The following is a 21,771-nucleotide window of genomic DNA, read 5'->3' as shown; positions in this document are numbered from 1 at the left end:
GCTCCGGTAGGAAGGTAAACGGCATTCCCGTGCGCTGCTCTGGTTCACGAGATGCAGCTTAGTCATGCTGGCCACATGACCCGGAAGCTACCTCGGCCAGTAAAGCGAGATGAGCGCTGCAACCCCAGAGTCATCCACAACTGGACCTAATGGTCAGGAGTACTTATACCTTTAACATACTCATACTAATTTCAGTACGCAATTTCCAGACACTTGATAGACCTTTAAGTCTTTTCTGGCACAGCAATAGACAATAGGTACAAAACAGTTCAAGACATAGCCATCTTTGAGAGATTAACAAATAAACTATGCTAATAGAACTGGTTCCCTAGTGCTACATTGGGTACAACACCAAGACTTTGGGAGCAGCTATAGGCTACCACTAACATGATGAGAAGGCATGTGACTGCCACCTTAGGCTAAACTAAGATCTGGACTGGGACAAATAGCAGATCACATGGTAAACTCATTCATGGACTACTTCATATTGTAGATGTGGGCACTCAGAAAACATAGGCAATTGGCATGTCAGGGATGTGTTTAAGTTACTCTGAAGGCATGTGAGACCTTGGTCCTCAGGGCTTAGACGAGAGACCACCTGGGAATCACATGTATACCCTGTGTTCCGTGACAGAAGAAAGGTGGGATATTAATGTAAGTAAAGAATACGTCTCCATGGCATCTGGTTTCCTTTCTGCATGGATTTATTTATTTTAATTGGGGAGGAGCATTCAAACATATTGCTCCCCACCAAGTGTCTACAGTGGTGCATGTTGGACAGTTTGAATAGACTACCTATGTTTATAAGAGTAAATGTCATAAAAACATAGGTATTGCACACTTATCCCCTAATCTTTGCGTGTTTTTGTCGGCTCAGTATCATTCTTCATTAATCGGAAAATAAAATCTGCACATATTTGAGTATGTAAAGTTTTGTCTTTATTGTTTAATTAGCTCTGCTATGCATGCCTCCTCATTATCACTGTTGGAAATAGAACCAGGTCTGGTGTATCTGGTGAGCATCAGCTGTCGAAACAGAGTTGAAAGCCCGCAGAAACAGCTAATGTCAAAAGTGTTTGAACTACGACACGATTCTTGGCATGTCTTACACATGTCCTAATATGCCTTGATTTGGCAAGGGGCCTGAATATGTTGTGTCCAGCCAACCATGCAAAACTGCATCATTTTTTGGAAATTATATCCTTTCTCTGGCTTCCAGCTCTTCCACTTGCTTCTAGAATCTTATCTGTTGTCTTTTTTAAAAGCCACTAATGAGCTCTCAGTTTCTTTGCTTCCCCCGTAACCCTCCTCACCTCAAGTCAATTAGTTCTTGCAAGAACACTGCTGTGGAAAAATAATAGTTTCCCATAAGTATAGTTATACAATATAATACATCTACCGAGGGGGGTTTATGTAGCCAGCTTGCATTGTAATCAAGTATCGAGGTTACATGGGGCGGGGGTGGTGATGGAATGGATAGAAGAAGAAGAAGAAGAGTTTGGATTTCATATCCCGCCTTTGACTCCCCTTCAGGAGTCTCAAAGCGGCTAACATTCTCCTTTCCCTTCCTCCCCCATAACAAACACTCTGTGAGGTGAGTGGGGCTGAGAGACTTCAGAGAAGTGTGACTGGCCCAAGGTCACCCAGCAGCTGCATGTGGAGGAGCGGAGACGCGAACCCGGTTCCCCAGATTACGAGACTACCGCTCTTAACCACAACACCACACTGGCTCCAGGATATTCCTAGATCTCGGGAATATTCAGGACCCTGGGAGCCTAGATTCTTAACAGTTACAGGTGTACCTAATCCTTTCGCCAGCCATCATTATCTTAGTCTTACCTAGATATGGAATGAAACGGCTTCCTCACACATCTATGCACCAACAAGAAGCTATGTAAGGAGGAATGACTGTGAAGTGAGGAATTCCTTTCAAGGAAAGGTGGGCGTGGATGTCATCACCACTCTAATGGAAACCTATTCCACATCCCAAATATCGCTCCACATGAGTGTGATTGGAATGAGAGTTGGCACTGTGGGCCGAGAAGGAATCCTGAAGCTCAGGCTCTTCAAGATGTGTATTCCCCCCTGCTGTCACATCCTCAGCTTTCTCCTTTCTCTGCAGATAATCATAGTGAGAGAGAAATGACTTATTGTATGTCCTTTCCTTTATAAGAATTGTGTGGAAAGGGGGTTTGGGTGGGAAATGGATGTAAGGCAGCTGCGTGAGAAGGAGAGGGGCTGTACCTTTAAAGCAGTATCATACCACTTTAAACAGTCACAGAGCTATAGTTCGTAGAGTGGTTTCACAGGCAATCCCTCTTCCTAAGGAACTCTGAGAACTGTAGCTCTGTGGAGGGAATAGGGGTCTCCCCTATAACAACTCTCAGCACCTTTAACAAAACTACAGTTCCCAGATTCTTTTGAGGAGGCACAGCTGTTTAAAGTGGCATGATGATGATGCTGTAAATGGCATAGTCCGCAGCTGAGGCCTAAGATTATAGAATAAACTTCAGGGTGAGGCAGGAAGTTGACAGCAGCACTCCCTTATAAGACACAGCAGCCTGATCAGCCTGGAACAAGCTTTGATTTTGAATTACCTTTCATGTTGAGGCCTCGGCAGTTTAATTGCTGTAAGATGTTCTATATATTCTGACAGCTCCTCTCTGAAGATGATTTGTTTCACTGTATGCTTCTGTGATCATTACAACACTTGCAGCCCTCACTTTTTAAATCTGTTCGTCTCTTGCATGCTTGGTTTGGGGTGGGGTGGGTGTGTAGTGATAAGAGGACAAATGCCCAATTAAACATAAAATTGTTTCTGATGTATGTGTATTATGGGTTGGATTCCAAGATCTTGTGAGTGAAATTCCACTGGCAGAAGGAAGCAGGGGTAACTATTTTCATTTATTCTCTCTTCCCCCTTCTGTTCCCAAATATACACCAGAGGGTTGGGGGGGGGGGGCAGGTAGCCGAGTCTGGGAGGTAGTGTCAGGGGCTGCGGGAGTGGAGGAATCAGCAAAAAATCTCTTCCTCCACTCCATCCATGAGCAGGACAACTTTGGATCCAAGTCCATGATGATGATTAGTTTCAGCTGCTTTCAAATATAAGGTGGCAAATAATGTAAAGAAAATGAATAAATATAAATACAGTGCAATAAAATAGTCAAGTAAGTGAATCTTTATAAAAAGAATCAATGTATCATGAACAGAATGGAATTTTCTTCATAGTTTTTTGTTTTAATTAAGGCTGCCCTGCTTGCTTGTTGTCGCACAAACTGTGAGTAGGGTGATAGTCAAAGAGAATGATTTGTCCATTCGTCATCTATGGAGTTTTGTACCTGAATTGGGGTTTCCAACATGGACCATCCACTCTCAGACCCCAAACAGGCCATTTTCAAGTGCTGTGGTCAAACTTTTCAAAACTTTGGGCCCGATTCAACTAATGGGTCCTACCGGGGAAGCCTGCGCAAAGACTGTGGGGTTTCCTCATGTTGCCCTGCCCTGAACAGTGCATTAGGAGAGGAGAGGGGAGATCATTCCAGCTGGTAAGTAGAAGTACTTATACTGATGGACTGATCTAGAGCATTGCATTGACTTCGTCTCACAGTTTATTTGCTCTGTTGAAATAAATAAGGCATCATAATGCAGGGTGTTTAAACACATCCCAGTATTGGAAATATCTCCCCCCTCTCCCCCCCCCCCTTTAGTTTATGTTGGTGGTACTTGAAAAAGCATTTTTTTTTTTTGCTGAGAATGAGACAAAAGAAATGAATATATATGTCACAGGCATTTATGCCTCCATCCTACCCTATCTACTTCCTCTTAAAAACCACCTTTAGCCTCCAGCTTTACAGAAGGAAGCTGTCCCAGTGTAAAGTGCATTATCTTTGAGACAATCAGAGCAGTAGCAGTTTATGCAGGCCTGTGCAGAACTTGTCCAAGGCCCGGGGCTCGAGTCATGTTAGAATAAAGTTATAAACTCAAACAAAAAAGCAGCCGGTCCCTGGCAGGGCCTCCCAGATGATATAACCCTCCAAGGTCTGGGACAAGTGTAGCCGGCTACCCCACCCATTGCACTGGCCTGAGTTGATGTCACTTTTAGAGCTCCTTAAAAGGGATTTTTGTAGAACATCTTGTGCAAGAAAGTCAGATGAGAAACAGCTCGTCTTATTATGTTTTGTCTGATTCAGAGCTCAGATGCTTTCTGTGGAACATAAGAATAGCTGTTCTAATTTGGTCCTCATTAGTGTATTTTGTGTTTGTGTACTTGGAACACTTGTATTATAATAGTAAATGCATAATTTCCCAAGAAATTGCAGGGCAAGAGAGGTCAGGGACTTGATGCTGTCATCCATTGCATCCTTGTTCAGGCAGGATTTTCCCTTTTTGAAGACTTCCTGCTGGGTTTTATTCTCTATTTATAAATGTTGAAAATTAAACTGTCAAGTACAAGAGATCTGCTAAGAAAATATTATTTTTTTAAAGTAGATTCCTGAAGGACCTTTATCAGTTACTGTCAGGGCTGGCCCAAATTATTTTGCTGCTTAAGGCAGAATTGCATGTGTCAACCTCCTCTCCCCATCTTCCCCTTCCTCTCCTCCCATATACGCAGCTTCAAAACCTGTTCTACAGGGTTAGGGGACCCCCTCCCCAGAACAGATTTTGGAGCGGCACGGAGAGCTCTCATTGTGCAAGTGGAAGTCTACTTGCATGGCATTATTTCACCCAATAACAACAAATTAAAAAGCAACAATTTGCTGAACTTTCACATTGCCTAAAATCAGATGCCTGGGGCATCCACCTCATTCTGTCTACGGATAGTAATGCCCTACAATGAAAGTATGTTATACATATCAAGAGTTCTTCTTCCTGAAGTCCTGGGCTCCTTTGGGAGGAAGGGCAGGAGATAAATTTACTAAATAAACAAGAGGGTGATCAGTAGCAAAGCTGTGATCAGATGAAGTTGATTAATACTACTGGGGAGGGGTTGGTGAAACACTCATTACGATTTCTGGCAAGATATGGATATGGAAAATAAGTGAAAGCAGTGCATAAAACTTCAAGACCTTTGCATTGGTATCACATCTTCAACCATACCCCTGAATTTTCTGGCTTTCATAAACAGCATTCAGTTCCCTTCAGTCTTGCCATTGGTAGCTGCTGAGCTTAAATTACTTTTGCAAGTACTCTTTTGTAAGTAAATGCCAAACTGGATGAGATGTTGGCCCTTTTTGATTTCATCTCCCTCCCTCTCTTTAAAGCAACAAAGGAAGGTGGACTTGGATTGAATCTGTATCGTAGGATGATCAACTTTCCCCCTATTTTCATACTGTAAATTCTACTACTAATATACTATTTGTTCTTTTAGGGGGAACTATGGGTAGAAGAGTGTTCCTATCATGGCAAAACTATCTGTGTGTGATTAAATTAGAAAAGTGGCATGGAGTAAAATCATTAACCTTCTCCTGCACTATGGTCTTGATAAGAGTCAGGGTCTCAGCTGCTGCTTTTAAAAGGAATTAAAAGAGATAGATGATACAATTACAGATTGCCAATGTCTCATCTAGTTTGACTCTAAATTTGTGCCAAAAGTTAAATATCATTTAACTTGTTTCATAATATCTCCTGGTGCTCCTATATATTGATCAATGTGTTAGGGTCAGTGCAAGACCTCTTGTAATTTTCTTGGTGATGTATTAATCAATTTTCTACTCAATGAAAAAGTGTGTCATTAGCCCACTAATATGGTAAAGCTGCCTGCAAAAGACATACAGTGGTACCTTGGGTTAAGAACTTAATTTGCTCTGGATGTCCGTTCTTAACCTGAAACTGTTCTTAACCTGAGGTACCACTTTAGCTAATGGGGCCACCGCCGTACAATTTCTCTTCTCATCCTGAAGCAAAGTTCTTAACTCAAGGTACTATTTCTGGGTTAGCGGAGTCTTTAACCTGAAGTGTTTGCAACCCAAGGTTCCACTGTATATCTGACGTGTATTTGTTTAAATTGTCAAAAAAATTACTTTGATATTTTCATAATTGGTATTTATCTGCTAGAATTAGTACAAATCAATTGCACATGTGCTATATCTCTAGGAATTGTGTCTTCACAGTTTTAAGTAGGTTGGAAATGGTAAAGTTGGAGTAGGACTTTATCTGTAGAGTATCAGTAACTTCAGGTTCATTACCATCTCCCCAACTTTCTCATTGCTATTGGTAAGAGCTGGAAGTGCGGAAGAGTGTCTTTAGAGGTAGAGCCTGCAGGAAAGTTAGAGATTAGTGGGGAGAGGCCACTGCAGCTCAGTGTTACAGCACATAGTTTCGCACACAAAAGGTCTGGGGGTCAGCCCTTGGTATTTCTGTTGGAGCTGCTACCAATCAGAGTATAATCTGTTAGATTGGCCATTGGTCTCATTCTGTTCAGTAACATGTCCAGCTGCCCCTTAATGTTGTGATTGCAGTGGAAGGGCAAGGCATACGTTTTCTTAAAATAATAAATAAACAAACTGGGGTCTTCTACCTGTGAAACAACCACCCGGTCTGTACACAGTCCACTAAAGTTCTCCTTCTTGAAAGAGTAATGCCACATGGATGACTGTCTCCAGACACTAGCCATTTGGAGACTGCTTTATGTAAGATGTATCATCCATCTGCTGCAAGTGTTTTCAATGTACTTTTTCACTCAAAAGAAAATGCAAGTGGGAGTACATATTCCTATCACAAACCAATTAATGCATCACCAGGGAAATTAGAAGGAGTCTTACACTGACCCCGATACATTACTCAATATGCAAGAGCACTAAGAACATTTTATGAAATGTGGAGAGACATTTAGCATAAATTGGGTGTACAAATGAGTGTTTGGAAAATGGACTTAAGTTAAGATAAAGTAGAGATGTTGCAAGTGGCAAGCCAAAGAAAGAAACTGAGTGACCTTAGCAAGTACCATCCCTGACTTATTGGCCATGCTGGCGGTGTTTGATTGGACCCTGAGTTTCAAAGCCATGAAGTTGTGCAGAACCATAGCAAGTTAAGGGTGAGAGGAATGTATATTTTTTTTCAGGTGATCATTGCCTTTTCTTCGCCTGCCGCTCTCAAAGAACTTTATTTTTCAGATATGTGAGTTGTTTGCTTTGGCTTGTCTTAATGAATAGCATTCATGCTGTGACACACCATTTCTTCTTATAATTTGCTCCTTTTTATTAGGCAATTATGTAACTGATTACATGCCTGTGTTGTAGAGTGCCTTGGGTAAACTCATTTGATTTGAAGTGAGCACAGGTTTTTTTGTTTTAATCTAACAAACTGTTTGAACTCCTGTCAATAAGGCATCAAGGCATTTACATGATTTCTTTCCATGAGCCCAGCTGGCCTTTTTAAATCAGCAAAAACAGTTGTAGTCCATAGCTGTCAATGTTTCCATTTTTTAAAAGGAAATTCCCTTATTCCGAATAAGATTCCTCGCAAGAAAAGGGAAAAATTGAAAGTTATGTTGCAGTCAGGTCCTTCCTGAAAGATTCCAGAGCTTTGTGGGTGGCAGAACAAACTTACATAGAATTCTAGTGACAGAGAATCTGTAGTCCTCCTGAAGTTTTTGAACTCCAGCTAGTCCCAGCAACATGGCAAAAGGGCAGGGATGCTGAGAGATTGAGTCATCAAAGTCTGCAGGGCTACAGGTTCCCCATTCCTGTTATAATTGCTTCTAGGATTGTGATTCTGTTCAGTGGCATTGCAACTTCTCAGACCACCTTTCTTCCCACTGTTCCTTTAATACAAAATTCCAAAATCCATATTAGGACAATACGTTTATTAGGCCAAACAGTATATCACAAAATAGGGTTCAAGCCTTTGAGTTCTCCAGAACTCATCAGACTAGATGATAAACCGGGGAGGGGGTGGGACGGACTTAAATTCAGTGAATCATTGCTGTAGCTGATTCCACTGGGAGCAAAGTGTAAGTAGCATGTTCTGGATCCAACACTTTTGTCTGTTCTTCTCTCTATATGACATATGTAAAATCTTTATTTAAAAATGATAGTGCAATTTGTAGAAAATTGTCTAGGTAGAAAAGAGTTATCTACAAAGTGTTTTTTCTATAATTGTAACTATGTTGAAAAGTCTCCTGGCTTAAAAACTGCCAGGATCCTTGCTGTTTATTAATTAGAGAGGTTGATTATGGCTGAGGAGTGTGGAGGTACTCTGTAGTGCATGAGTCAGTGAAAGCATCTCTTAGACAGCTGTTTCCCTACACTGCAAAAGGAGAACATGCAGAGTTCATAATTGCAGGAGACAGCCAGCTAATGAAAGTCCTCAAGGACATGGGATTTGTACAAACTACTAACTATTTCAAAGCAATCTGTATGAATCTTTGTTGGCGATGTCATCTGAGATGATTACTTTGAATAGTCTCTGCGCATCCGGCTCTCTAGAAGCAAAGTGCTTTGAGGCATATTCATAATTAGTTGCTCTGTATCATGACTATCTAATGACTTCAGCAACATCAACAAGCAATACAGAGCAATGACAAAATGCTAAGTGTGCATGAATTTCACTGGAGCTGTTTTGTGGATTTTTTCTATAATTTTTCATACACAACTCTTCTGGGTATATAGAAACTACAGTCACAAAAGCCATATTCAGAATTAAGTGTGCACAGGGAGGTCCTGGGGATCAGTCCACTAGTTCTTCCTCCTGTTGTCATCCGGTGTTGTGAATCAGGGAGCCTCCTGTACTTGTAGAATGTGGATTCTAAAATGTTCAGAGAGACTCCATGAGTACGGGAGGCTCCCTGCCTCACAGGGTCACCCTCCAACAGCAATGGTGATGGGTTTGTGGACTTAGCATGCTCCCTGTGTTGTGTGTTTGCTTCACTCTAATACTGAATGCCTGAAGAGGCATTATGTGATGCTCTCCAAGGTCTTTTGTTGGATTCCACATTATTGACTTGGTGTTTATTGGTACTTCCTGTACATATTTTTGGTTTTCCATGACGTTACATGAAGTCTGTGAGGTTCATGTGTTAGCTGGGCTTTCCAGTATAGTATGAATATTGACTTTCCATATCTGCAAAGACCCATTCCTGTATGCCAGAAATTCTTAAGGGGAAATTGTCTGGCATTAAGAGGAAAATTGTCTTCAGCCAGGCTGTAGATCCTGGAATTTCTCAGGAGTCGCAATAAGAGAGGTCAACCATGTGCAGGCAGCCTGCTAGTTTACTCCACTGGTAGATAGGCTTCATATCAGCTGTACCTCTAGAGAACTGTTATCAGGGAAAGATATTGAAAGCAGAACTGGTTGTCAAGAGAAATCTATTAGAAGTACAAGAAATGAATAGTGGGAGAGCCTTGAATCCTTTCAAAGTTGTCAGCCACAATGCTGTATCTCTCCATGACAATGTTACCTTGCACACTGTCAAGAAATCAGTTTCCTGATCTTTCCACACTAATCCTGGATAGTGGACAGCACTGTATAATATGGAGTAGAACATTATTTTAGAAGACTACAGGGTCTAAAACCTCAGGCAACCAATAGAAGGGAAAATTCTTTTCAATAGGAAGTTTTCCTTGCTGTAAAAATTTATAATTATTTCCATGTATATATATATTGTTAAACTAAAGGGGGCAGCAGTAATGCAATGGAGCGTGTTCCATTTCAACAGCAAATTATACACACGACGAAACGGTCAAGTCGGCAATGATTAAGTGGGCACAAGACATTGGTCATGACATTATGTTTGTTGACTGGGAAAAGTTATGGACCACCGGGATGAAATTTACAGCATGTAATGCTTTAAGAGAAAATATAATGAAAATGATTTACAGGTGGTACATGACCCCAGTCAAACTTGCAAAAATCTATCATTTGCCCGATAATAAATGTTGGAAATGTAAAGAAACTGAAGGAACATTCTTTCATCTTTGGTGGACGTGCCCAAGGATTAAGGCATTTTGGGAAATGATTTATAATGAACTAAAAAAGGTACTTAAGTATACTTTCCATAAGAAACCAGAGGCCTTTCTCCTGGGCATAGTCGGCCAATTGGTGTTAAAGAAGGATAGAACATTTTTTATGTATGCTACAACAGCAGCAAGAATACTTCTTGCAAAGTACTGGAAGACACAAGATCTACCCACCGTGGAAGAATGGCAGATGAAGGTGATGGACTACATGGCTTTGGCGGAGATGACAAGCAGAATTCGAGACCAGGGAAGAGAAACGGCGGAGGAGGATTGGAAAAAATTTAAAGACTATCTAAAGAAATATTCAAAAATTAGTGAATGTTAGATTGATGCTGGATGAGAAAGTTAGGGGTTAAATAGCAACAATGGTTATGATAAAAGAAAATGAGGGTTAACAAAATTAAATTGAAAATAAGGGAAGGATTTGCTGATCAATTAATTAGACATGAGAATACAGAAAGGGGAGGCATGAGGAAGTCGGGAAAGTAAGTTATAAGAAAGTAAGATCTGAAATTATACGTGTTGTATGTTTTTCTATGTTCTATGTTTTGTGTATTATCCTAAAAATCTGTGAAAATCTTAATAAAAATTTATAAAAAAAAAAGTAATGCAATGGAGCGTTCAATATTTTTTCTATTTTATTTTGCAGCTGATTCCGTTGCTAAATTCGCTGACTAAGCTTCAGGTCCATGGTCCGTATTTGGTATCATGTCCCTTTGATCCAACTGCCGACTTTTCTAGAAGACTTGACCACTTAACACGTGTCTGTAATGAGGGTGTTCCAGAATTGCAGTCCTTAACTTCTGCATAACAAGGCCCTGAAATGGAAACGGATCAAAAATAAAACTGCCAATATCAAAATTCCTTTATGCAAATCCATGCTGCAACCAGAGCTTGGAACACTATGTATAGTTCTGGTCCCTATATCTCAAAAGTATATTGTTGTGTTGGGGAAAGGTGCAGTTTGAAAAAGGCAACCAAAATGATCAAGTGGCTGAAGCAGTTTGCCTATGGGGAAGGGTTACAACCTTTGGGGCTTTTTAATCTAGACAAAAAATAATGTTTGGGCTTTGTGCAGGTGTATAAAATGGTGCACAGTGTAGAGAAAGTGGATAGTCATAATACTGGAATCCGTAACCATCCAATGAATCTGAACAGTGGAAAATATATCTGCTTGCTCCTGCACCAGTTTCTGCAGCTTAATAACTTGCATTGTTATTCATGTCACAGGTAAGAAAATAACAGAGGTTATCTTGACACCATCTCTCTTTTAAGCATATTTTCTGCCTATAATTGTCTGTTGAATGGCATCTGGTGTTTGAATAATCAAATACAAATGTAGCAGAGTGGTGCAGCATATTGACACAAGATGCTGTTTCGCTCTGTTTGTGGTGACTGTACAGTACCAGACTTTTCCCCTCTGAATTACTACATAATAGGGTTACTCTACCTATTCATTTCAGTTTTTAAAGCAACAGGATGAAACTGATGAAAGAGTTCTATCTTTTGAAATGAAGAAAGTATCCTTGGAGAAAAGATAAAGCAAATTAGATACAAATGTAATTTGGCAAAATCTTTCCTTTTTATCCAGGCTTTTTGCCCTTAATTTGAAGAGTTTCGTGTATTTTCAGGTTCTTTTATGGGATAGGGCCTAAGACCTGTCCTTTATCTTTGTAGTAGTGTTTTCGGTTTTTATTGATTGGTTGTCATACTTGTTTTTAGTGTTTCAGTGTTTCTGTAAGTCGCCTTGAGTCATTTGTGTGAGCAAAGTAACAACACGAACAAAAATGTTTGCTTCAAAAACACAGCCATGAATTTCACTGGTTTATGTCATATTCTGTCAGCCTAACTTGCCTCACAGGATTGTTGTGAAGATACAAATTGGGAGTGAGGTTAGTCATGTATGTTGCCCTGGGCTCCTTGGAGAAAGGATAGGAATAAAAATTTAACAAATAATCTATAAACTACCCGTGTTGATGTCAGGTGTGTTGGCCCCTTGCTGAACTTTCATTCAGGGTCTGCAGTCTCTGCTTCTGGTTCAGAGGTTGTTATCATATGGGTGCCGGGGGTTCCCAGTTCAATGGTGGTGCTAAGGGCTTCCATTTGGAAACAATGGTCCTTCAGTCTCTGAATCTGGGTCCAGGTCACTGCTGGCCTCTCTGATCACAGCAGCTACCTCTTTTGATGCATGATACCTCTTCATATGATTCATGCATGAAAGGAACTTCTGTAAAATGAGGTACATACATTTATCCCAACTGGCAGAGAAGGGATATCAGATGTTTTCGTTGGTGGGATTGTAAAAACAATGCCCTGTGTTTCTCTGCTGTGTTTCTTGAAAATGTTTCTTTAAGCACCTTGTTTCAAATGAATACAATACCTTCTCAGACCCAGGCAGAGAGACTCCATATGCTTTTGTTGCCCTGCTTGACCTCAGTCATGCAGATTTTATTCTGAAAACAAAATAATCATGTGAAAAGAGAAAAGGAGTGCAATAGCTGCATCAGAAGAATCGGATCATGACAGTATGGCATAATTTACGATCCCATGTAATAATATGGCCCAGTGTTTATTATGCTTTAAGCCTTGGAAATGGGCAGCATGTTGGGAAGTTACCACAGTTTTAGAAACATTGGTCTATGGCAGTGGCTTTCAACCAGTGTGCCATGGCACCCTGGGGTGACTTGAGGAACATGCAGGGGAACCCTGTCAGGGCATTCTTTCATATCTTCCAGTCCATATCTTTGCAGTCCATATCTTCCTGAATTATCTGTCTCTCTCTTTCTCTCCAAGGAACATTCAAGGGAGCCAGTAGCTTTAACTTGCAGCCCATTATCTTCCTGCATCTCTCCCCCACCATGTTTATCTTCTTAAAATCACCCCTCCCCCCAAAAAATCCTCCCTGGCTTCAGTAACTAACAGTTCCTTAATTTTACACCAAGGGCTTGAGAAATGCAATAAAAATAGCAGAGTAGCTTGATGGTGTGTGTGATCTGTATGGAGGGATTTAAAAATAACCCTGAGAGTGAGGAGTGTCTTCTGGGTTTCTCTCTCCTTCTACCCCAACATCCCTCCCTACTATTTTCTCTACCTCTCTCCACAGGCAACACTCCCCCCCTTAACAGTCACCCAGCTTTACGGGGAAAGGGAGAATGTTGCAGAAAAGAACCATGTCTCCATGTGTGTCCTGCGCTTTCGTTCTCCACAATAACAAAACATTTCTGCTTCTGATCTTAATCTTGTTTTGCCTTCTCCTCCCCATGTGCACACTAATTTCAGGAAAGGCAGGCTGGGGCTGCCATGTGGAGTATGTCAGCTCAGAGCTCAGCCCTGCAAAGCAGCAGTGTTGCTTGGGTTCCCATCGGCATGTGTTCTCCCACTTAGGCGCTTGCCAAAAACATCGCCCAAAAGAAGGCAGGGTGGAACGGGGGAATTCCCCCTTACACACAATGGATCCTGAATGTAAGTGGCTCCCACAGGTTAGCTGCAGAAAGAATGTGGTTGGCCAAGGGAGCCGTGGACTCAGGAAGGTTGAAAACCACTGGTCTAGGGGATTATTCCAAAGAACTTGGGAAATGTGAGTTTTGAGGAAACACTGGAAGGAAGAAAAGTAGGTAGGTAATTAAATACCTGGGGTACCTGTTCAGGGATGTAGTTATAGGCATAAGGTACAGCAAAGAGAGAATGGCCAGAATCCTTTTGGGGAGCGGGAAAACTTCAGACATTGTAGGGTTGTGACTGGCCAAGTGAAGATTGCAGGGAGATCACCTTTATGTACAGCTAAATTGTACAGCTGTTGTGTGAATAACATGACTACCAGTGCACTCTCAATAATTTTTTCACAAAAAGTCTTGTGTTCTTAAAAATCCTTTGGTGCTCCTATCTTTTCTAGTTCAGGTGCAGTTCCTGTATTTCACTCGCAGCTAATCTTGAGCAATGTTTTTAGTTATAGGTACGTTAGAAATGAGTCAGAATCCATTTAATTCCCTTAGGAATCTCAGCTTCGGTTTCCTAATTGAATTTCATCCCTTTACGATGATGAGAATTAGTATTGTTTGCTCTCAGGGGAGTGGGGGGCAGAAAGCTCATTTATAAGACTTTCAGCTCTTGTCTCACTTTAGTCAAGTGTTGCATGAAACACACACATATACTGTTTCAAGAATGGCTACTTCAAACTGTTTTTGGGTCCTTTACCACCTTGACTTTGCAGAGAATTACAGTAGAGTGATTTGTATAATCACTGTTCTTAGTGGTGTGTAAAAGGCACTAGAGACATGGAGGGTAGTTTTCCAATAATGCTGTGTGCCTTGAGTAACTCATTATAATTAACTGCTGTGTTGATGGGAAGACTTGCCAATGCCTTCCCATGTTATGGGTCTTTGATTGCTTGAATATATGGGCTCTAGGGGGGAAATTCATAGCATGTGAAAGCTATAAACAAAGCAGGGTGGTATTGGGTTTAATTCAGCGTAAATAGATACTGTAGGGCAATGAATTACCATATTGTCAGTTTTACATATTTAAAGATGTATGCAGAAAGATGAATTTTTGTGTGTGCAATCTGCTACACATAACTGTACAAGGAAAGGAGAACAGTCTGCAACACATCCTGTAATCTGCTGTTGCTCACTTCTTGCTTACTAGTTTTTAGAGTTCTCTGTGAAATTGTTATTCCTCATTAAACAGTTTGCAAAGTTTGTACTAAGAAGCTACATATTTTGTACTTCTTAGTTTGTACTAAGAAGCTACACAAGAGTTAAAATCCATTCTGTGTGAATTTTGTTAGCAAATATTATGTGAATGTGTGAATATTCAATAAATATTTGATATTCAGAATCAGCTGCCAACATTTTACAGCATCTTACATATAACAACCAGCATTTAACGGATTCTCGCAGCTGATACACAGTCAAGTCCATATTTGACAGCATCTGACAGCTAATGCAATAGCATTTAATAATCTTGTACTAGCTTTATTTATTCCTGGCAATCAGTCAGAAAATCTCTCACATTAAATAAGCTGCTTTTTCTGTTTTTAGGATGTTTGATTTGATCCATTACTGTTGCTTATGAATATTTTTAATACTGTTTTACATTTATTATTATACAAAAAGAACAAAAAGATAAAACATCTTTGTGAGGCAAAAACCCTATAATTAGTAAAAGGATGCTACTCTATAGTAATTTTTCTTTGTGCTGACTTCTCTTCTTTAAGCTTATGTTTTTGTTTGCTTAGGCAACTGAGCTTCAGTAATTGCCAAATTTCTTTACATATAGATGGTTTAGTATTTCTCTCTCTTTGCCATTACAAATATTGAAGCAAATAAAAGGTTTGAAATGAATGGGTGGTGTGTTTTTGATATGATCTGCTGAGTGAATTTTAGTACATTATTTTAGCATCTAGCAATATTTTGTTATTGATCATTCTCTTACTAACCATCTTAACTTTCGTCCAGAATTTACATATTAGGTGGAACATCAACACCTAATATGTAAATAATTTACTTAAGGTAAATTGTATCACCAGAAAACAATTTTCTTGTTTTTTTAGATAATAATAATGATAATAAGTATACAAAGATGATGATATTCATTTAAGTCAAACTCAAATCACTGGATTAAAATCAAAATCACTGGATATACTTTCATTTGAATAGATGTATCCCATGCTGAGCATGAGATCATTTCCTGTCATGCTTTAAAATTATTCCCACTCTTTAAATCTTGTCTGCAGATAGTTTTTCTGGGTCATGTGGCCAGCTTCTGGCAAACCAAAGCAGCGCACGGAAACGCCGTTTACCTTCCCGTTGGTGCGGTACCTATTTATCTACTTGCACTTTTTGTCGTGATTTCGAACTGCTAGGTTGGCAGGAGCTGGGACCGACCAACAGGAGCTCACCCCGTCGCGGGGATTCGAATCGCCGACCTTCCGATTGGCAAGCCCAAGGCTCAGTGGTTTACACCACAGTGCCACCCGTGTCCCTATTATATTGTTACATTACTGAAATAGCATAAATTAATTTTAAACTACAGTACTAACAATTTTAAAAATAAGCTGCTTTCTTTGCTTTGTAATATTCAAATCTATCCATCCATACAATTCTACCTTTACAACATGGATTTCATAAAATTCAGAAAGATAATGGCTTGGATCCTAATATATGGAAATTCCCAGAAGGAAAGTTCCCTGTCCCCTCCTCTCTCCTGCAGCCACTTGCACATCTGAGAAGCCTCCGGAACAAACACTCTCCAGACTAACTATGAGCTGTGATCTGGGTTTAAACAACACACTAAGCAAAACTTTGGCTTACTGTGCAAAAACCTTGGTTTGTAGCAAAAAGACTTATGGAGAAGCAAAGCAGTTCTTCTCTAGGAGTCCACTTACTCACATAGGCCTGCTAAACCATGGTTTGGCTTAGTGTGACATGTATTCCCAGTCTTTAAGTCTTGCAATGATTACAGCTAAAGTTCCTTAACTTAAGACAGATAATTGGTCAGACATAAAATGGGCATGAAATTTGTGTATTTATTCCTAATTTCCCCTTCATATCTTTATATATTGTTTTAATGTACTTTGAAATATTGCCTTTGAGTTTCTGTTTCTGTAAAATGCAGAACAAATGTAGCTATTCCAAGTAACCAACTGATTTATACTGTTTTAGTGATATATGTGAGCCACTTTGAAGATCAAATTTGTGAATAGATGGGATATAAATTCCATAGCTCATTTGCCTGGAAATAATATTTTGCTGTGATCTAACAGCTGAATCTCACCAAGAAAGCATGTTTCTGGGAGTGGGAGTATTTGGAATGAAATTAAAAGCCTTTCTGTCAAAGAAGTTGAAGCGCGACTTTGAAATACGAGGGAATGAAAAAGAAAGGCTATCCTATTTTCAGCTCTCATGCCATATATGCAAATATCAGTAAGTGCTAATAATTATAGTCATCCATCATATATTTTATAAAATTCTGAGCTCATCGCAGATTCCATGAATGTTGAAACATTTATGCAGTCGGGCACAATAATTGAAGGCATCTGAATGTTAGCAGGCCAAGATTAAAGTGTTCTAATGAAGTGCCAATGCAGTAATGGCATTCTAAAGAAATACATGTCTAAGGATATGTTAAAAGGGCAACTCGGTAGGTTGAATGTCCTTCTAAGGTTCTGCCAAGGAACATTGAAATAAAACACTTTTAAGCAGAGGCACTTTGCCTTCAAGAAACTAGTCTATGTTGAACATAGTGCAATAAATAGAAGACCACAATCAAAATTTCAGAATCTGAGAAAGGAGTTTGGAAGCCGACACAAACCCCTTTGTTAAAACAATTTTGATTGAAGGAAGGAATAACTTTCTCTAGCATAAAATGCCCTTAACAAGTCGGTATCCTTTCTGGTAAAATGAACTAACACTGTGGTCCTTTCCCCCAGCTTAGTTCCTTGAGGGCTGCCCCCCCCCCCAGTCTCAAATGATGGTGCAGTTTCGCCTGGGTGTTTCATCTTACAACCATTCTGTCCCTTGTCACTGTGTTTTTCTGCATCTGTCTGTAACACCCACAGCCAGAACTTGAATGCAGGCTCCCCTCACTAGGTGTACTGCTTCACAAACTCAAAACAACACTTTCTTCCTCAACAGCCCACCATTCTCTTCTCCTTTTCTGGCCCAACTGCCCCCACCCCCCAACTGTCACTTTCCCAATGTTCCATATTCCCTTATAAGTGATTTCCAGGACTCCCCAGAACTGCCTAACTAGCTACATTTTACTTACAGTACCCCCGTTTTCCCTAGTCAACTTGCAGTATGAGGTATACAGTACTACCTCGGGTTACATACCCTTCAGGTTACATACACTTCAGGTTACAGACTCTGCTAACCCAGAAATAGTACCTTGAGTTAAGAACTTTGCTTCAGGATGAGAACAGAAATCGTGCTGCTGTGGCGTGGCGGCAGCAGGAGGCCCCATTAGCTAAGGTGGTGCTTCAGGTTAAGAACAGTTTCAGGTTAAGAACTAACCTCCAGAACGAATCAAGTACTTAACCCGAGGTACCACTGTAGTTATATATGTGTGCCTGATAGTAGACTAGGTTAGGGCCGGGCAGAAGAAAAGATATAAATCTTACATTAGTGATTTGCAGTAGATTGGCAAGGGTTTTGGACTCCAAAACAACAGCTGCACAAAATGATCCCTGTACCTGTCACTACCTTAAATTACATTACTGAAATGAGGTGTGATTAGGGTAATCAAAAGTGGACTTCTTTGTGGAAAGACTGGGATATTTGCCCATCTCTGAGTTAGGTGCTTATTCATCTCCCTAATGGGATTCTTTAAAACTTTCCAGAACTCAGATGCTGATGGCTATTGCCGTGTGTATGACCATATTTTAAAGCAAAGCAAGAGATATCTTCACATCTGTTAACCAAAACAGCAGGAAAATATACTGTGTCTGGCTGCCTATGTGACCTCTTCTGTAAGCAGGACCAGAGGATAAATACAGTATTGTTACTCTTTCTGCAGCTATTGACTTCCATAAAGATAATTTGCTTACAGCAGAAGACAATGATTACATACATGGTTCAGAAGAGGGCATTCTGGCCTTGGATCTGGTGCTATTCTTACCCTGGTTTCTGGACTGTAACCAGTTCTGTCTTTCTCTCCTTCCACTATCTCTTATGCAGCTGGTGTCCAACATCCTCATCTTCATCTGCACAAACATTGTAGGTGTGTGTACACACTATCCAGCTGAGGTGTCCCAGAGACAGGCATTTCAAGAGACCAGGGAATGCATTCAAGCTCGTCTACATTCTCAGAGAGAAAACCAGCAACAGGTAAAAGAAAAATGATGATAATACATTCAAGGATGAGGGGTTTTTTAGCTTGATTATCTTATTTTATTTTATATATTTTTGTGGTGAACAAATTTCTGGGCTTTTTGTGTGGCAATATGGGTCTTGCATAGGACGAATACAGAATGTTCAAGTAATTCTGATTGAAGTTGTGATTTGATAGAGACCTGGCTTTTGCTGCCATTTGTGGCTGCAGGAGAAAAGTTCCCAGGATTATGATGATGTTCTCCAAGGTTCAGCTCCAAGGTTCATTGCTTAGGCAAAGGCCAAGTCTGACCCAAAAGCTTTAATATATCTATCAGGTTGGGAGAAATCAGTAGGTGGTCTGTGGGGTGAGGGAGGTAACCATCATGAATCGGGGAAATATCCTACTCCTGAGAACATTTTGATTTGCAGCACTGAGTAGTTTGCCAAAAGTGTGTTCCTGGTTCCGGTGTTATCACAGAACATTAATTTACTTCATCAGCCTTAATTAGTAGCATCCTTCTGTGAGTGTGGTTCATGGTAGAGTGTCTGTGAGCTATCTAGTTAATTTGAGAGCATCTTTAAGATGCATGTAGAGAATTGTCAATGATCTAAAGAGGACTGATGATACATCTATAGACAGAAATTAAGTCTGATTCCACCCACATTGCACAGATGCATGTTTTGTTATCCTGTACCCAGCTGCCCAACTCCATCTAATGTAAATAGATAAAAGGAACTTGGAGTTGCATCTAATCCTAGTCCTACTTAAAGTAGACCCATTGAAGTCAATGAACATGACTTATTTAGATTCACTAATTTCAATGGGTCCACTCTGAATAGAATTTAGTTGGCTACAAGCCTTTGGAATTCACTTTTAGAGACTCACAAGTATGTAATAATTACTTCTGAAACTGAGGTGTCAGTGATTCATTTGTCACCTTTTGAACCCTTTTGGTTCTAATGTACACAATAAAGATTTTAGTGCTTTTTTAATATCCTGAGAAAAATGTGTTACTTTGCTATCTTTCTGCTCTGGTTGTTTTGGTCTCATACAGGGACTGAGAAAATGCACTACTGAGAATATGAAACTGGTGTTTTCCACAGCAAACGGTTAAAATGTGAAAGTCATCCATGCATGTTTATGCATCTTTAAACACATGTACTTTGGGCCCATAAAATTTCCCAGGTGCAACCTTTATGAACAATTGTTGTGTAGTGCAATGGAGAAGATTAGCTTGTTGTCATGTGCAAAGCAGCAAAGTACACAAGTTTCCAGTAGCGAGATGGTGCTTCTTATATTATTTGGCCACAATTCTCTATCTAATAATAATAAAAAAAATAATAATAAATTTTATTTATATCCCGCCCTCCCCAGCCAAGGCAGGGCTCAGGGTCGCCAACAACACTAAAACAGTGCAACATTATAAAAACATTATAAAATTAATTAAAATCAAAATAGATGGCAACCATAAACTAAAGTTTTGTAAAGATTGCCAAAGGAGTGAGTCAGGCTGTGCCCTGACCAAAGGCCTGGTGGAACAGCTCTGTCTTGCAGGCCCTGCGGAAAGATGTCAAGTCCTAGCTCAGAGGCAGACTCAGAGTGAAAGACAATGTGGGTTTACTGGACTTCTTCATCACAGAGGACACTAGTTCTTTCTTCACTGCCTCCAAGCCATAGGAGCCAGCAGTTACAGAACAGGGCAATGGTCCTTAAAAGAATACACAGCACCTCAGGGATGACTGGACTAATAGGAGTTTTCAGAAGGCTTCAGCCTGTTGCTGAGACAACAGCTCTTCCTAAGTGAGTCCTAGCAAGCATTGGCTGGTGTGAGCTCTCCAGGGTGCTGACAAATTACCCAGCCCATAATCTGGCTGGATTTGACTGGACACCCCTTGCTGTGACCCTGCTTTTTAGAATATGGCTTCTTTCTTATCAGCATTAACCTGACCTCCACTGGGACTGTAAGCCAGAAGAAGGCCGGACAACGCTCATGCATTTCAGTATCAGTAGAGAGTTCTGATCTTCAACCTTCACATTTGACACAAGAAATACAAAATACAAAAGTCATTTGTTGTCATTTCTTCATAGTTACTGAAGCCATAAACGTGTATTAGAAATTGGATTTGCTGCTACATAACAAATAAATGAAGCCAAATTTCATGAATGATATTTTATCCTATGGCCTACAGAGCCCGTGGAATGGCCACAAACAATGCACAGTCAACATGTATTCTGTGCACCACCAACTCCGTTAAAACAGCTACCTTTTGATGTTGCTAACATTGGAGAGTCTAACTTCTATGAAAGGAAGTTAAATTGGAACTGGAGAGAAATCTGATGGATTATGACTTGCTTAATTACTGAGTAGAATAGGATCTTACATAAAGGCTGGCTTTATGGAAAATATCCATGATTCTGCCCATTCACTGCAGAACTGATAGCTTCATTTTGTTTATATGAGATTAGAAGAGATGTGTGTTTGTGTTGTTAAATAGAGAGCAGGCATGTTAATTGGCTCATCTGTCTAACACCACAGGAGCGCCTCCTGCTCTCCGTACTTCCTCGCCATGTTGCCATGGAGATGAAAGCTGACATTAATGCCAAAAAAGAAGATATGATGTTTCATAAAATTTACATACAGAAGCATGACAATGTCAGGTAAGTGCAACGGTAAAGGCGTGGAATGAACCCACAACACGGTAGCATGTTTTAAAAAGAAACGAAACTAAAGCAAACAATATGTATGTCTGAGAGGTAAGCATAAATGGAAATTCTTTGTTTGCCATTTTTAGCAGCAGAACTGCAAATCACAGATATATCTTTAAGGGAGAGAGGGAAACAAAATTCAAAGCAACTCCAAACAGACTTCAGGCCTTGGTGTGAGTTTAAGGATGACTGCTTTAGTCTTTTCCTGCCTTCCCTTCCCTTCTATAAAGTTTGTATATGAGAGTAGAGAGTGAGAGACTAATCTTTGCTGGTGTCACATGTAGGGAAAACCATGCAC

The 21,771-nt window shown here is 40.2% G+C and overlaps 1 protein-coding gene across 6 annotated transcripts in view; it reads left to right on the top strand.

Annotated features, from left to right (window-relative positions):
* Positions 1–21,771, top strand: part of ADCY5 (adenylate cyclase 5) — a 189,073-nt gene that overhangs the window by 81,667 nt on the left and 85,635 nt on the right. For all 6 annotated transcript variants that reach the window (XM_081924757.1, XM_081924755.1, XM_081924754.1 and 3 more), the window contains 2 exons: positions 18,632–18,781; positions 21,304–21,425. In XM_081924757.1, coding sequence (XP_081780883.1) covers positions 18,632–18,781; positions 21,304–21,425 — 272 coding nt within the window. The remainder of the gene's footprint in view (positions 1–18,631; positions 18,782–21,303; positions 21,426–21,771) is intronic.

Source organism: Podarcis melisellensis, assembly GCF_964234715.1.
Source record: "Podarcis melisellensis genome assembly, chromosome: 1".
NCBI lineage: Eukaryota > Metazoa > Chordata > Lepidosauria > Squamata > Lacertidae > Podarcis > Podarcis melisellensis.
Note: the sequence above shows the minus strand (reverse complement) of the source record. Positions and strands in the feature narration are given on the sequence as shown.